Source organism: Ursus maritimus, unplaced genomic scaffold (genome assembly GCF_017311325.1).
Source record: "Ursus maritimus isolate PB19 unplaced genomic scaffold, ASM1731132v1 scaffold_12, whole genome shotgun sequence".
Classification (NCBI taxonomy): Eukaryota; Metazoa; Chordata; class Mammalia; order Carnivora; family Ursidae; genus Ursus; species Ursus maritimus.
The window spans coordinates 26930266-26942323 of NW_024423564.1; the positions used below are offsets into that span (position 1 = coordinate 26930266).

Genomic DNA, 12058 nt, shown 5'->3' on the forward strand with positions numbered 1-12058 from the left:
CCAGGCCTTGTAGCCTTGGACCAGTGCATGCGGTCCTTGGACTGTGGGCCAGTGACCAAGAGCACCTCAGTGCACATAAGGCTTGATGCCTTGATTCTGGGCTGGCTCTGGGGAGGAGAGTGGCGGAGTGTTGGCAGCTTTGTTTCCCCGGTTGCCCTCAAACAGGTAAAAGCAAATACCTGGTAGGCACCTCTTTCTCCTCACAGACCTCTCTCCCGCTGTCAGGTCAAAGAGGGCCTCGCTGGGAGCCTGATCTTCGAGTGAGGACGGTAGCTGTCTGGGAGAGGGACTCTTGCACGCTTTCAGCTTCTCTCAACCAAAGGGCTGCTGCCGACAGGAAGCAGTATCTGTGGGATATGGCTGGCAGGCAGCTCCTGTTTCCATGGTTACTAAATAGGGCCGGTTAGTATTAGGGCTGCCCAAGGAAAAAATGGCATTGAGCAGGGGCCTTCCTCTGGCGTGCTTTAACCCTCTTCCCAGATGGGGTGGACAACATTTGACCTGGAGGCATGGGAATCTCCCTCAAGGTCTACCTGGCGGCCCTGGACTGGCTTTTTTCACAGGTGTGTCCCTTGGTGCAGAGGAACAAGTCTTCCAGGTGGCCAGAGGGGGGCGCTAGAGAGCACAGTTTCCCCAGAGTTTTGTGTGCTGCCCAGCACTGCTCCCTCTCCACCAGTCCCTGGGGCTGCACTAGACATGCTGACCCCTGTCCTGAGAAGAGCACGGTGTGTAGAAAACTCTGAATCCAAATTTGGTCCTAAATCACATGAACCAAATCATCAGAGAGTGACCCCCTGCCCCAGGTCACCACCTTTTTATGAGGCTGTGTAACAGGTTTAATTATAAGACATTAAGAAAATCTCTTATTTGTGTTTCCATGTGATTACAGTACCAGGTTCTGCAATCACAGGCTGGAGTCCCTGTCCTTTGTCCGTTCTCTGCTGAGTGACATGCTGTCCTAGTCTTCTGTTTCTTTGTAACTGGAAGAGAATAACCACTGTTGGGAAGAACGTGGGAGAATTGATCAGTATGGATGCAGATATTGAAAAATATAACAAGTCAGTGAAGGGCACTTTGCAAATTCACACAATTATCATCTTTAGTTGCAACAACATGTTATTTTAGTCTCCTTCCTTGGCCATTTCAGGAGTAGTTTATTAAAACGTTTGAGTGCTGTTTCCGAAATTATTTTTGGTGTGGAATAAAAAAATTAAAAAGTGACAGGGCGCCTGAGTAGCTCAGGTGGTTGAGCATTGGACTCTTGGTTTCGGCTCAGGTCAGGATCTCGGGGTTGTGAGGTCGAGCCCCATATTGGGCTCTGTGCTCAGTGGGGAGTCTGCTTCTCTCCCTCTCGCTCTGCCCCTCCCCACCGCTCGTGCACAGGCTCACTGTCTCACGCTCTTTCTCTCAAATTTTTTTTTAAAAAGTGCTTAGGAAACAGTTATCTAATAAGATTAGCCCATTCTTTAATCCTGACAAGCAATTCTTTGGGCATTTGGGGGACATTCCTTAAACAGAGAAAGCCTCAAGTGACAAGAGCCATGATTCTGCAGTGACCTGAGGATCTTTTGTGTTGCTTTTACCCTGGCCCCAGAGCACTTGATGACATAATTCTCAGTCATTTACAAGTCTGAATTATTTGCATATTTCTTTCAGGAGTGCATTTCATTCAGACTTTCTGAGGGGAGGGTAGGAGTTCAGAGGCTTTGGCCAATCTCTCTGAATTTTTGTGTGGGATTTAAGGAGCTGCTTTCTTTACTGGGGATGGCGCTTTTTGTAGCCTCTTGGGGGAGTTTCTTAGCCTGGTGGAGTGCATTTCCTGCCAAAGGGGATGAGCCGGTGAAAACTGGGCCCCTTACCTGGTGGCTGTAGGCCTCATGGATGAGTCATCCCCACAGGCCATGGGCCCTGACTGCTCATGTGGACTTACCTTTGAACCCTTTCTAATAGAAATCAGGGCAAACAGCAAATGCTTGCTTGTGGATACAGTATATGGCTCTTGGAGGACCGCATCGATCCACTAACTGAACCTTCTCCAAGGGCGCCATGAACTCCACCACCCTTGATGCTTGCTTCCAGGTTCTTGGGTGGACTTCCCCGGACTGAGGAGCCCCCAGGACTGCATATCTGGCCTCCAAAATCACAGAGGACAGGGACTGAGGGAGCACAAAGGAAGTCAGCTTCCCCTCCCCCATCATTCCTGTGGTGACAGACCCTCTATACCTCTGTCCCTGCATCCCGTGTATTTATTAGGCTGCCCCTCTGCCCCTTCAGGCCGTGTTCTAGCACAGAGGCCGCTCCCAGGCATTGAACAAACAAGTCTCTATTTTTACAGGCCGACTCGACCTAGTCCAAAGGCCGAGGCCTCCTGAGGATTTGACACTAATCCTGTTGGCTATTTCTCATACCTCCCTCATGCCTCATCTGGTGTTGTTCCTTTCTGGACTGAATAGGTTCTGTTTTTTCCTCATTACAAGTTTCTGCCTGTGTGAAGTTTCAGAAAGCTTCAGGACACATTCCAGTTTTGAGTGGCTGGAGCCGTAGAAAGGTAACGTTTGGAACAGTAGGAGAGGAAGAGCTACAGGCAGAAACCTGGGTTTGCTAAAAACCCGAAGTGTTGAGCATCGACTCTGACTGGAATGCAAGAAGAGAAGCATTCCCCTGAAGGTCACAGGAGGCTCTTGGTGCGGGCAAGGGCCTCTTAGCACAGGAGAATGGCTTGGCTGCGTGGGCCACCTGGTCTGAGTGCTCGGTTTGGGTTAGCCAGAGAGGACAACCGAATGGCGTGTTCAAAGTGCAGGAAAGAGACGAAGTGAGACAGAGTTGAGTCAGGAGAGGGTGTGCAGCCTGACCCCCCAGCATCCCAACAGACGGCTCGGCCAGGTGGGATGGTATGGGGTGCCCAGGGTGTTTGCCGACAGACTTGCTAATTAAACACCAGAGGACCTATTGCCCACAGTGAGGGCTATGCCAGCGTTATCAGCTGCAAACTGGCTGCCAGGAGCATTCTAATTAAAAATAAACAGTACTGTGGGTGGGCCGGGAGAGTGGGGACAGGGACCCTGCCCCTGTTTCTTCAGACTTCCAGGACTGGTCCTAAGGAAAAGTCACACCCCAGTCGCCTTTTAGGTCCTTTTCTCAGAGGAGCCTTTGTCTCATCACAAGGTGGTGTGATGGGTGCTTCCTTAACCCTTAGCTGCTGGGGTAACAAGCCAACAGATAAAGCGTCCAGGAGCTGATCGCCTGGTGCCCCAGCCCTGGGAAGGACAGGCTGCCTGAGAGGGATAATGATTTCTGCTGGGTCTCTAAATTGAGGGAACAGCTAAAGCCCAAAGCTCTTCTAAGAGAGGTTAGAATTTCATCAGAAAGCAAGTCTGGTCACATGAGAATTTCTGGCACTGTGTGCATGGCAGGCTGGACACGAGCCTGCCAGAATTGAACGAGTGGATCGTATTGGCTTCGGCGGAGGGGAAAAGTCCCAGCCTGGCCTGCGAGAAGGAGTGAGCGGCTCACTCCCCCGGCCGGCCACTGGACTGCGGGCAGGAGCAGCAGAGCTGCCGCGGCGGGGCTGGGGCTCTGACGCCCGAGCCCCATTTCTTTTAGCCCCCCCCCCCAAAAGTGTGTGGTCCAGGGACTGGACACTGAAAGATGCCTAAGGAATGCAATGCCTTCCACGCCCTGTCGGCAGCCCTGTGCTGCTTCTACCACCGCAAGTCGTTCCTCGGAGCCAAGGTAGGTGTGGTTTTGAGATAAGATGCATTGGAGATTCTTTTGGGAGCCTTGAAAGCTTTAGTCTTCTAAAAGGCACCAGAAAAAGTTTGTGGCCTGCTGGCTGTAAAAACAGGCACTTTCTTTGGCTGGTAGATCTTGCTAAGCCCCTAGTGATGTGCTTCCCCCTGGAAACGGAATCCAGCTGCACAGAATGAGGCTCCAAGTGTGCGTTTGGGGAAGAAGCTCTGTTTTTCAGGACGCTTCCCGTCTCCTTGGGTGGAAATTCTATACCAAAGTCACTCAGTAAGAAGGACCTATTTTTCTTCTTTCTCTCTTTGTATCTGTCCTCCCTTGTTCGCCGTGGCTGTGAGCTGGCTGAGCCGCTCTCTGCTGAACCTGCTGGGGCATTATGTCAGTGGTGTATGTCACATGCAGAAACCACCAAATACCGCCTTTCCAATCCCAGCCGGGTTCCAGAACGCTTCAGTATTTGGAACTGTCTTGTCTTTACTGCTCTCATGTTGAACCTTTGTTACAAGACACCAATGCCAAAAGGTTTTGCGTAATATGTCCTCACACTATTTATTTTGATGAAAATACTCAAAGAACCTCATTTGACTAATTCAAGACAAGACCCGTGTTCTCTGTTGCCTGCCTGTGACCACACTAAGAATGAAGACGAGTACAGGCTCTCATCGATCCGTGGGTTTGTCTGCCTCGGGAAAATTCTGTCAGCCCTTATTGCCTCATTCACGGGGGTAGGAATCTAAAGCCCCCGTGACATTCCTCCCACCCGGATGGTGGAGCTCTGTCTCCCGAGGGACTGACCGACTTCGTGCGACTGGAAAAGCTACAGCAGGGTTACGATGTGCTGCTTCCGTCTCAATAATGCTGAAAAGAACTCTCAGGAAAGATGTAACAGGAAAACCTGCTAAAGGGAGAAAAAGGCCATTGTAGAAAAACAGACACCGAGTGAGAAGAGGTTAGGCTTCCTCCGATGTTATTGCCCTGTTGGAGTGTTCAGAGCAGCAGCGTTCTAACCACTTAGCAAAGTTCATTTTTGTCTCTTTGTCAGGGAGTTTGGAGGGGGATGAGCAATTAATCGTCAGTTAAAAGTGTTTCCTCCCTGATTGAAGAGCCCCTTTCTGTCCTGGAGCCCAGTGGGGTGATATGAGGACCATGTGGCTTCTGGCCTAAATATGGATCATTCTAGCGTCGGGTAGATGAAGTCATGCCGTTAATGGTATTTTAAAGCTGTCAAAGATAGACCAGGAGGTCCCAAAGGGACCGTGTGCTTCAGATTGGCAGTAGGTTTTCACTCTAATGGAAGTCCTTCCACAAGCCAGCTTCTGCTAATTCAGAAAAGTGCAACTCAGCATCGGTATGTGAGGAAACAGCCCCTAAATACCTGGGTCTGAGGGAGACGAGATTCTGTTTGGGTGCCCCTGTTCCTCTGCTGTTATGTCCTTCAAGGCCTGTACAGAAAGGCCACAGTGATATATGGGCTATAGCCATCCCTCAGCTTCTCCCTCCCTGGCCTCCCCTGACCACTCTGGGGGCGGTGACTGGTCACAGAAACACCTCCTTTCCACCCGGGCTTCCCACGTCACCCCCAGTTTGGTGCAGAGAGAGGACCCGACTTGCTCGCTCACCAGACACTGGTGAGCTTCCAGACCCAGCTTAGGGTCTCCCACCGAGCCCCGAGCCGTGCTCCCCTGCCCTGTTTCGCTTCGGTAGTTACCTGGGAGGGAAACTCCTCCTGGGCTTAAATCCCTGCCAGAGTCGCCCCAGTGATAATGCTGCTTCGCTTTATTGACTCCGGCTTTAATTAGGGGTCTCAGGTCTTCCCGCTCATAATTAGTTTCCGCTGTAATTAGGGTTTCAAAATTAAATTGGGATTGATTGCCTGATAGCAAAGCGGAAATACAGCTCCAGTTCTTGACCGTGTATGCTGCTTCCCTTGGCATGAATTTCTCATACCAAAAATAACACTCTGGTAGCCATGGTAACTTTCCATTTGGTCTAATCCATATCATCTCGGGAGAAACTAGAATGTTATTAATAGTGTTTGTTGTATGGGAAGAAAACTAAAAATATAAAAGCTCCTTCATTACATAGGAGACCAATCACACTGGCACTTTGAGGGAATAAAATCTTACTTGCAGAGATTTGCTGGAATTTGGAATGTATTTAGGGGCCTCGTGTGGACTTGCATACAAAGGCCCTGGAGAGGAGAGAGACCGGGATGGGGGAGCAAAAATGGAGAGGAGAATTAAGGGTATGCAGTCCTCACTGGCCCCCAGGGAACTGAACCCAGAGATGAGATGTTCCAGCCACGTTGTGGGTCGTGACCTTAACATCCTGGGCGAGAAACGGAAAGGCTGTTTTGCTTATGCCCAGTGGAAAAGAGTTTGGAGTGAAGATGTTATTGATCCATAACATTACTGGGGCACATTCAAGTTCAGAAGTCCCTGAACATCAAATGCAGTAGCCCGTCCATGTGTAAGCACTCTTTGGTGGTGTGGGGGGGGTGATAAATGACAGTGGAGGCACGGCCCCCCTACTTTGAAGGACTTACTACAAAAGCAGCAGGTCATGATGTCATTTCGTTACATTTGCAGAAGTCTTTCCAGCTTCCTTGTGAGGTCCTTCACAAGGAGTGCAAGTGAGACTCTTCCTGGAGTCTCAAAATGAGCGCTCCAAGTTGGCAGGGCACTAGTTTACCCCTCCCCACAGGGGAGAAACTGAGGCTCAGAGAAATTACCTACCCAGAATCATTTAGTGGGGCACCAAGGGTAGAAACCAGGTTCTACCTTCATCTGGCTTCAAGACCCATGTCCTTTCTACGATACCATGTTAAGACCATTGAAACCTAAAATGAGATGATATTGTATATATTAATACTTTCGCACACAATGCGGTTGGGGAAAAACAGTGCCAAGCTCGGGGGGATGTCGAACTGCTTTTCAGAGAACAGGTAATCTGTTCTAGGTCCCTCGTGAACCCCAGAAGGAATTTGGTGTGCAGCACGGTAGATCCCGTTTCTAGAACTGGCAGTAAGAACAAACCTCCACTTCTTGTCCCTGTGTCTCTGATTTTTCTTGTGTGGGGGCAGGGGGAAAGGAGCTGAATTTTGCCAGCCTTACCAGCGGTCACCCCTGAGGAGGAGCAGTATGGCTTTAACCCGAGTTACCTGGCAGGTACAGAGTAGCCACATTTCTGAAGGAGCCTCAACAGAGTTTGGAATACAGAGTCAGTGGATGAATGAGCCACCGAGTCTTGGCTAACCAGCCGCTAAGTCCAGTGGCAGTGGTCTTATCAATGAGAAGTCATGGCTAGAAGGCAATGGGTTTTAAGCATATGCTTTCCCACACATAGATTTGATCATCTTTGTGGCCATCAAGCGCTCTATAGTGGAAAGAGCTGAAATCGGGCTGTTGCTAGTGTTGTGTTTTGTTTTGCTTTCAGTTGTTTCCTTTGCCCCCCACAGAAAGGATTTGGAGCCTCTCTGAATGCACATTACAGCCCAAGGTGTCCCATCTGCCATCCCTTGAGGGTTGGATTCCTGGAACTTGTTTTCATTAGAAACTGCCTTCCTGTGTGAATGTGGTAGAGCTGAGGTCCTGTTTGCCGTCGCTGTGGCCAGTCCCGTGGTCTCTTTGCTGTTGTGACAGCTTGGGCACTAGTCCTCCACCCTGGTGTGGACGATGGCCTCAGCTGTCTTAGGGGGGCTGATGCACCATCATCATGAACTGTGCAAGGTGGAAAAAGCCACCCGGGAGGTGTCTTTCCAAGGTGACTCAGCCTCTCCTCATGGAGGCTGCTAGTTGCTCATTTATCTCTCCTGCCTCCCCCCCCCCAAAAAAAAAGCCTAGCGCAGCTTTTTTTTTTTTTTTTTTTTTTTTTTTTAAAGAGACCTAAATGCATTCCATTGGCATCTGGGAGCTTGAGGAATCTGGTTTCAGCATCAGGGAAAGGAAGGACATGCCTGATGGCGGCTGGGTCCCAGCATCCCCTCTCCGCAGACCCCGGAGCTTGGATCCCTGCCGAGGCCTTGTTTTTGTTGGAGAGACGTGGGTGGGAAGCAGAAATGAGACTGGGATCCTGGGAAAATTCTGTTAGTGGGTTTATCACCTCCAGGACTAAAGAGAAAGGGGCCTGTGCCAAACGGGGGCGGGGGGGGGGGAGAACGCTGGAGAGTCAGGGTGCTCGGGCCACAGAGATCTTCCTGCTCTGCCACGTGAGAGGTCCACAGTACGTGGAGGCCCCAGGGCCCTGTCACTGGGTTTGAAGATGTCAGAGACAGCTCTGGGGTTGTTTAGCTGATGCACATTTGGGATGTCTCCAGGCCAACAGAGGAAACTGGGGCTGCCGTGGTTGGGAATGGGAGGGGCGGGGCGGGGCGAGGAGGGGTGCCTCATGAGTTTGGACTGCGGCTTCTCTGTCCTATCTGGATCGCCACTGCGTGTCCACAGCCCCAGGGGCTACTGTTGGAATCTGGCTCCAGCCATGAGAACATTGCAGCTTATTTTTCTGGCTTAGAAAGACCTACGATCAGGCTTTTAGTTTGTATAGAGAACAGCTCTCCTCAGGGTCCACTCTGAAACACGTGTGCTGTCACAGAAGCAGTTCTGCACAGAGAACCAAGAGGCTAGAATCCCAGTTTCTTAATAAGATGGAATTTGAGAGACCCGGGGGCCAGCCTCCTCCTTACAGTGGGGGCTCCTCCCGCACCCCGGTGTGTGTGCTGAGGAGCTGCTGGACGCTGGGGACACGTGCAGGCTCCTGCCCTGAAGGAGCAGTGCCGTGTCCACCGGGGAGATGGGTGTGCAGGGGACTCCACCGTGCCTGGCGGGCGCAGGGCAGGCCGAATACTTGGCCAAGGCTTTCCTCCAGCCCTGGGGCAGGGAGCTTCCTGGAGGAGGTAACACTGAGCGGCTGCTAAAGGAGCAGTAGGCAGAGGATGCATGGGCCAGAGAGAGAGAGAGAGAGCGCCTCACGCACCGGACCTCGGGCCGCAGTCGGGAGCGGAAGGAGAGATGGTGGGCGAGCGGACAGCGCAGGCCAGCGGGCCCCGTGAACAGTGTGGCTGGGGGAGCAGGGGCAGGTCTGGGGCCCGGTCCCTTTGCGGGTAGCAGGAGCTCAAGAAGCACAACCAGCGTCTCCCCCAACTCATGCCTGTGTCCTTGAAGCCTCCTGTCTGCTCTGCTTGTCCCTGCTCGGCTCGCTCTGGTCTGACTCCCTCCGCCTTCTCTTTAGGTCCTTTTTAAAAACTCAGATCTTGTTTCTTCACAGCAGCAGTTAAGAGCATCAGGCACCGTATTTTTCCGTCCCCACCCCTGCCCCCACAAGCCACAGCTAGATCCAGATCCAGATCCTCGCTTCCTCTGAGGATGAAGTGTCCCTCTCCCTGACCGAGGCTGGCCCAGACACCTGTGCCCATGACCACCCCCTCCTCTCCGTTGGTCTCTCCTCAGAGACCTTCAGACTGTCCTTCCCCACCAACACTTGCCTCTTAGTTTGTAAACATGCTTCAGTCTTTCTCAGTCTAACAATACTACTTATTTCCATGTCTTTACTTCCTGGTCCTTCCTCCACCCAAGAACTGATTAACACAATCTCTGCTTCCTCACTTCCCAATGGCCACTCAGCCTCCTTCGCCCCACCAGCAGCCTTGCCAAGTCCAGTGGATGCCGTCCAATTCCGGTTTTATTGGAACTCTGCCGCACTTGGCATTATTGGCTCTTCCTTCCTGAAAGTCTGTTTTCTCGCCGGCTAGGACACTGCACTCTACTTATTCCCCTGGATCCTTCCTGACCACTCCCACCCTATTGCTAGGGACTAGATCTTTGTGTCCCCCCAAAATTCATGTCAAAATCCTAACCTCGAGTGTGATGTGTTAGGAGGTGGTAGGTGGAGCCCTTTTGAACGGGATAGTGGTCTTGCAAAAGAGACCCCAGGGAACTCTCCTGCCCCTTCTGCTAGGTGAGGACACGGGGAGAAGAGGGCTATCTAGAACAAGGAAGCAGGCTAGACGCTCAGTTTGCCGGCACCTTGATCTTGGACTTGCCTTCACAACTGTGAGAAACATGTTTGTGGCTTCAGCCACACAGTGCGTGGTATTTTTCTTATAGAAGTTCCAACAGATGAAGACACTTCCCTCAGTTTCTCTTTCTGGCCTGCCTCTTAAAAGCCAGTGTCCCCTAGCCCTCTTCTGATACGCCCTCAACGCCCCATCTTGTACGTGGCATTTGAGATAGGCTCCCCCTCCTTCGGAGGAGTCCCCAGCTCGTGGCCAGTCCGGTCCTCCTCCCCACAGCCTGGTGAGCCACTCCCACAGGCCCCTCAGCCCCTGCAGCCTCTACCACAGACCCGCTCTGGCTGTGCTTCTGTGTTGGGAGTTGGTGCGTCAGCATCTTCCAGAAGCTCCCATGCCTCTTCCCCCTGTTCTTATTTTCATATCTCATCAGTTATGTCTTAGGATTTTACTCCTAAACGTTTCTGTCATCTGTCTCTTCCTCCCTGATTCTGCCACCAGTACTGTGCTCCTTCAGGCCTCGCCATCTCTTGGTTGAAATTCCGTGGTAGCCTCCTAACTGGTCCTCCTGCCCTAAATCTTCATAGGAAATTATTTCACCTTTGTGTTTGTCATTTCTAGATGCAGGGATTATACTGCGCCCTTGAGGCAACGCACTCCCCCGCACAAACAACTCTAATTGCTAGAATGTCCCTCCTGACGTTGAGGGGGGTTGTCTACCTTATTCTGCAGCTAAGTGGGCCTAACAGGCCTTCAGATGCATTTCTTCGCTCGTGTTATTGTGAGCATGTCTACTTGGAGACCAAATTGGCTGGTATGAGTGAACACCTAGAAATAAAACTGTGTGTGTGCGTGACTCTAGATTAGTTTCCCTAGGGACTTAAACCAAGACTATTTGACCATCATCTTGGGATGGCAACAGCCCCAGCCTTCAGCTATTTCCACACAGCCCTCGTGTTTCTTTTAAGTCTGTTCTGTATGGACTAAACATTTCCAGTTCTTTATATTCTTTGGGAGGCTTGAATTCTAGTTTTTAGTCAGTCCTATTCTGTAAGTCTGAGCAAATCATGAACATTCAGGGCCTTGGTGATGTTTTCTCTTGGGAGATAGGAATCTTCTTACTACCTGTTTAACTCCAGGGATGTTGTACAGATTCATGAGATCTGAGTTGTCTTGTTTTAGGTGTCTTGGTTCTCTGAAGTTCAGCTGCTGTTTTCCTATTTCTGTCATGACCTCTAGCATGGTGATTGTGGTTTTCAAAAGCTTGTCAGACGAGATACGTGGGTGTCAAGTGCTTTGAGTTCCTCTGGGAGAAATATGCCTTTAAAGTGGCGTGTGAGTTGTATGTTGGAAGTGGTAGAGTCGATGCTTGGCCAAAACCCATCTTGTGATGAATCACTGGGTTTTACTGAGAACCTACTGTGTACTTGGCCCTGACATATGATGTGCTTTATCCTAACACAGATGTCTGAGACCGTTGTTAGTCATGGTAAGCTTTTTTAGAGGTAAATTTGGAAAGTCATTTTTTCTACACCCCACGCTGGAAAGATTTCAGAGTCTTTGGATTTTCCTCTGGGTGTTTGGCATTTCTCATTTTTCTTTCCAATTACATCTCCTAATGTCTTTCACCCATGATGCATTTTGTTTATTCAGTAGTGCCTCATTCATTCAAGGTGAATTAAGAAAAGGATGATACAGCTGACCTTGAACAACCCCTCCGTGGAAAGCTCATGTACAAATTAACTACTAAGAGCCTACTGTTTACTGGAGCCTAACATGAACAGTCCACTAATGCGTATTTTGTATGTTTTATGTATTATACACTGCATCCTTACAGTAAAGTAAGCTAGAGAAAGGAAAATGTTCTTAAGAAAATCATGAGAAAGAGAAAATACATTTACAATACTGCGCTGTATTTACCCAAAAAGCCCCGCATGTGAGTGGACCTGCACAGTTCTCACCTGTGTTGTTCAAGGGTCAACTATATTTGAATTGAGTTGGTTTCGACTTTCTGATATTCAGCTGAAGCACAAATAGGGCATCTGTTTTGGAGAACAGCTGTGATCCACCAAATCACTCCTACTTTGGATTGAGATGAACTAACAAGGTTGAATCGCCAGTGGGAAACATTTCTGGCTTGCATCTCCTTGCATTCTGAGCTTTGGTCAGCTGGTCTCCAAACCCTTACCCTGGGGTCTGCCTTAGCCAGGGCGGTCTCTGTTTCTCCTTTCCCCATAGATGCTAACGAAGCACTACTTTTCCTGAATGGAATCTCGTGGCCAAGACCCAGTGATTAATAGTTCACTTCGT

At 50.3% G+C, this 12058-nt stretch overlaps 1 protein-coding gene across 2 annotated transcripts in view; it reads left to right on the forward strand.

Moving 5' to 3' along the window:
* BCAR3 (BCAR3 adaptor protein, NSP family member) overlaps positions 1-12058 on the forward strand; it is a 108857-nt gene that overhangs the window by 53900 nt on the left and 42899 nt on the right. The window contains exon 1 of one of the 2 annotated variants that reach the window (XM_040627022.1): positions 3594-3732. The exons of the other annotated variant lie outside the window; for it this stretch is intronic. Within the exon in view, the coding sequence (XP_040482956.1) occupies positions 3649-3732 (84 nt within the window). The 5' untranslated portion in view covers positions 3594-3648. Of the gene's footprint in view, positions 1-3593; positions 3733-12058 lie in introns of those variants that run through there. 2 annotated transcript variants of the gene reach the window in all.